Here is a 4,217-nt window from a genome sequence, read left to right on the forward strand (position 1 = left end):
ATGTATTAGAAGGTGTTGTACCTTTAGAAATATGCCTTGTTTTGCAATCGCTGATAGATAAAAAATATTTTCTACTTGCAGATGTCAACAATGCAATCAATAATTATAACTATTCATTGGGTGACAAAAACAGTAAACCCCCAGAAGTTAACTTAAAAAATATTCGCATTCAAGCTGCTGAATCATGGTGTTTGATAAGAAATCTGCCTTTAATGATTGGAAACCTAATTCCAGAAGGTGATGCTCATTGGAGACTTTTACTGATGTTACTTGATTGCATGGATGCAATATTTGCTCCAACTATAACTGTTGGCCTCATTCGTCAGCTCGAGTTTAATTTGGAGGAACATCATGCCCAATTTAAAACCATATATCCTGATAAGAAACTTATTCCAAAACATCATTTTATGCTACATTATCCAGAATTTATGGTAAAGTATGGGCCTTTAAGCAGATACTGGTGTATGCGTTTTGAGGCAAAACATCGATTTGCTAAAGAGCTTACTTCTGTTGTTCGCAATTTCAAAAACATTTGCAAAACTATTATGCATCGTAGTCAACTCAAACTAGCAAACACATTGTTTAGTGGGTCTTTGTATACAGAATATGTACAAATTGGCATATGTGATACAGTAATGGTAGGCAATTTACAATCAGCAGTATCGAATAGTTTGCGCACAGTTTTAAATGTGGACAATTGTGATGAAATATATGTTGCTCATTCAGTTAGGTTTGGCTGTTATGAAATCAAACCGGATTGTGTTTTGTGTCATGACATTGTGGAAAGTCATCCTCAATTTGGAGAGCTAAAGTGCATTGTTTCTCTAGCAAAACAAATATACTTTGTATTGTATCCATTTGAAACATTGCATTTTCATGAACATTTTCATTCTTTTGAAGTTAAAAAATCTAGCAATTCAAATAAACTGCTCGTTTTACATACAAATCAGCTCAAGGACTATCATCCATATAATGTCATATGTATTGCCGGAGAAGACGGCACATATGGACACTTTGTAAATCTGAGATACACAATTTTTTAGAATAAAAATTTAAATTAGAAGTATCGATTTTTTTTTCATTTAAGCATTACAAACTGAAAAATATATAAATTTTAGTAATTATTAAATATGTATAATTGTTTAATTGTATATGAAGTTGGTACTGTGTATTCATATATATTCACTTTAGCTAGTCTGCATTTTTGTCGTGTATATAAAAAAATTAATGACTCTGTATTGTTTTTTCAGTGCGTTGCAAGTTTGGTTTGACATCAGATAAAGTTGTATGCTTTGTCTATGAAAATGATGGCACAGAGGTTGATGAAGTTGATTTTGAAATAATAAAGCATTTAGCAGAATCAAACACAATTCTCATTCTCCTCATAGATGGTCAGCAGTGGACCAATGCTAATTTGGTAAATTAATTTAAATTACAACTAAAGACGGCTATTCAGTAGCTGTCGTTAGTTGTAATATAAATGAATTTACCAAATACTGTTTACTGTACAAACACATTAGTAATGTGTAAATTGTTTATTAAATCTGTTTTTTATCATAAATTCTATGTAATATTTTGAAGTTGGCATTTATTTGTGTGTTTTAACTTTATCAACTGTTTTTATATATTAATTTATTTTTTTTTAATACAGCCAATATCAAATTCACCATTAGTGTTGCCTTCGTTACAGCCAAATCAAAGTACTTTACTTTCCAGTATTACGTTTTCAGAATCTAGTGTTCCTGTTAACAACAGCCATCTAATGAAAACTGCAAATGAGGCGTTTGTTTCAGCTAATTCGATTAAAGCCTTTCTTGCACAGCACCCTGTAATTAGAATACTTAAATGATTTTTACTTGCTTTTATATAGCTGCAATTTACTTGATTTTTAAGTATAATTTTTGAAGTTATAACTTTACTTTACTTGCTTTTTTAGCAATAATAGTTTTCAAGATTTTGTGAACAGTAATTTTTTTATGAACACCAATATCATATATAACTTTATAGAGTACTTGTCAATATACTGAAGAGGTTGATTCTGGGAAAGTTTCAATCTCTACTAGACAGCACATCATTCGAACTGTTGTGCACAAAATGATGAGTGTTTATGGAAATTATCCTGATCGGTATCAAAAGATTTCGGTGGCAGCAGTGCTAAGTGAGGCACTTGTACTTCCAGCATGTATTTTTTATGATTCTACTAATCATCATGGCTTCCTGGAGAGAGGATTGGAAAATGCTAGAAGAAAGTTACCTGGTGTTTGTTAAAATTATTTAAGTTAATTGATTATAAATTTTACTATAGATGCGTACCAACTTTTTTTTATATTACCAACTTGCATTGTATTTCCCTTGTTGTGTGTCATTGCGTTGTAATTTCTCCATTGTATGTCTCCATTGCAAATAATTCATTTTAGCAACTAAAAGTTTATTTGATTTATTGTCTTATTTTTGTCATACAAGTGGCTACATTTAATAACTTTATTTTCTTTTGTATACTAGGATCACAAAAAAAGTTTGTTTGGTCTCGTAAAAGGGGGCACAACTTAACTCGTTGCAATACAACTCAACTGGCAGATCCTGAACTTGCAGAACTGTCTCAATCAGCAGGTTCTTCAGTAGAACTTCAAAATCCTGAAGGTTGCCCCGTGGATTCATGTCTTGCACATTATGTTTAGGTTATCTAATTTATCATTTTGTAAAGTTGTTGTAAAAACCTGTATTTTGGTATAAAAAACATATGTTGTAAAGACCTGTATTTTACTAATATAGGTCTTTCAAAATTATTCATACAGAGTTTTTTATAAACTTGTTTATAATTTTAATATCTATATTGTTGCTCTGTGTTTTTTATATTTAAATTAATTTTAGGAATGAGCAACCTCGATGAAATTGAAAAGCTTGATTCATTAGCTTCTACTCGTGTAGAAGAAATTAAGGCTTCTACAAAGTCAACGTTTTGTTTTCGACAAAATTGGGTTCATTCATCAGATCAACCTTCATTATCCCGACTGATGCTTAAATTTCCGAAATTCAGGATTATTCCAGAGCTGGTATTTTGTTATCAATATTATCTATTATGTGACTCTTTTTATCAGATATTAATCTTTAGTGTATAATATTCATACTTTTTTTTTTTAAGTGATTACAAAATAATTGTAAAGATTAATACAATTAAATTGATAAGATTAATAAATTTAGGCATTGTATTTATTAGTAGCATGTTTATTTGTAGATTGATATGGAATTTCGTTTAAAATATTCTGACTGCATGGTTGATATCCTCAAAACCTTTAATCAGACTGTTTCAGACCCAATAATAAAATATGCTTTAATGTCAAATAGTGTTTACATCAAAGATGTGGCTGTAATGGCTTCTAAAAAACATTATGGTTTGCATTATTTTTAATAAAGATATATATATTTTTTTGTTCAAAAAATATTTTGCATGTAATTAACTTTTAGATATGTTTGGCACTTTGACGTTTTCTTTATATTTATATATTTGTTTTAGATTGGAAAGCTTATTATGCATGCAAGCTTCTATGCTCACTTCTGCGACAAGGGGGGAAACTGAAACGTTCTGCTCCAGAAGTAGCCATGGAAATCATTCGGATATGCAGTGTAAAAAATATTTTTTTAGTTGATTTACATTGCACGTAAATTTAAAATTCAAAAAAGCAAAAAACTATAATTTATAAATGTATAAATAAAATTTATAATAGTATTGTAACGGACATAACAATTAGTTTCATTGCAAATTTAGGCTGAGCATGGATTACAAAATGTTGCAGAAAAGTTGGAGTCCCCTTATCCGGTGATATTATTACAGGGGGTCGAGGGAGAAAAAATTCTCTCCATAAAGATTGCAGCTGAAAAAACTTTGCTTGAAGCCGGCACATCTATCGTAGAAGGCATCGATCGTTTATTCAAGCTTTTTTGGTGCTTTAACATCGAATACCACCCGTCAACAATCATGTTTTGGCAGTTTCTGCAAGATATTTATGGGCTGCAGTATGGTTCAATGTCTAATGGAGTGGTTGAGCTGCGATCAACACTCGCTAAATATGTTTAATTTTAACTTAAATGTGTCTTTTACCATAATATACATGAAGATTTACAATTTTGTGTTATTTTTTATGTATTTCTACAAAAGGTTTTATTGCTTTTGATGCCATCTAAAACCCTAGCAATTAATTAGCCGTCTAAACACCGTA

The 4,217-nt window shown here is 30.5% G+C and overlaps 1 protein-coding gene across 1 annotated transcript; it reads left to right on the forward strand.

Annotated features, from left to right (window-relative positions):
* The first annotated feature begins 1,250 nt into the window (after positions 1-1,250).
* LOC145194877 (uncharacterized) lies at positions 1,251-4,123 on the forward strand. The gene is made up of 8 exons (XM_090084591.1): positions 1,251-1,417; positions 1,652-1,828; positions 2,008-2,257; positions 2,503-2,678; positions 2,872-3,053; positions 3,236-3,392; positions 3,515-3,624; positions 3,767-4,123. The coding sequence occupies exons 4-8, from the start codon at positions 2,657-2,659 to the stop codon at positions 4,073-4,075; spliced, it is 780 nt and encodes a 259-aa protein (XP_089940717.1). The 5' UTR covers positions 1,251-1,417; positions 1,652-1,828; positions 2,008-2,257; positions 2,503-2,656; the 3' UTR covers positions 4,076-4,123.
* The last annotated feature ends 94 nt before the right edge of the window (positions 4,124-4,217 follow it).

The sequence above is a fragment of the Hydra viridissima genome, unplaced genomic scaffold (genome assembly GCF_058129835.1).
Source record: "Hydra viridissima isolate aposymbiotic clone 2 unplaced genomic scaffold, HvirCarnegie_v1 scaffold_4, whole genome shotgun sequence".
NCBI classification, from domain to species: Eukaryota; Metazoa; Cnidaria; class Hydrozoa; order Anthoathecata; family Hydridae; genus Hydra; species Hydra viridissima.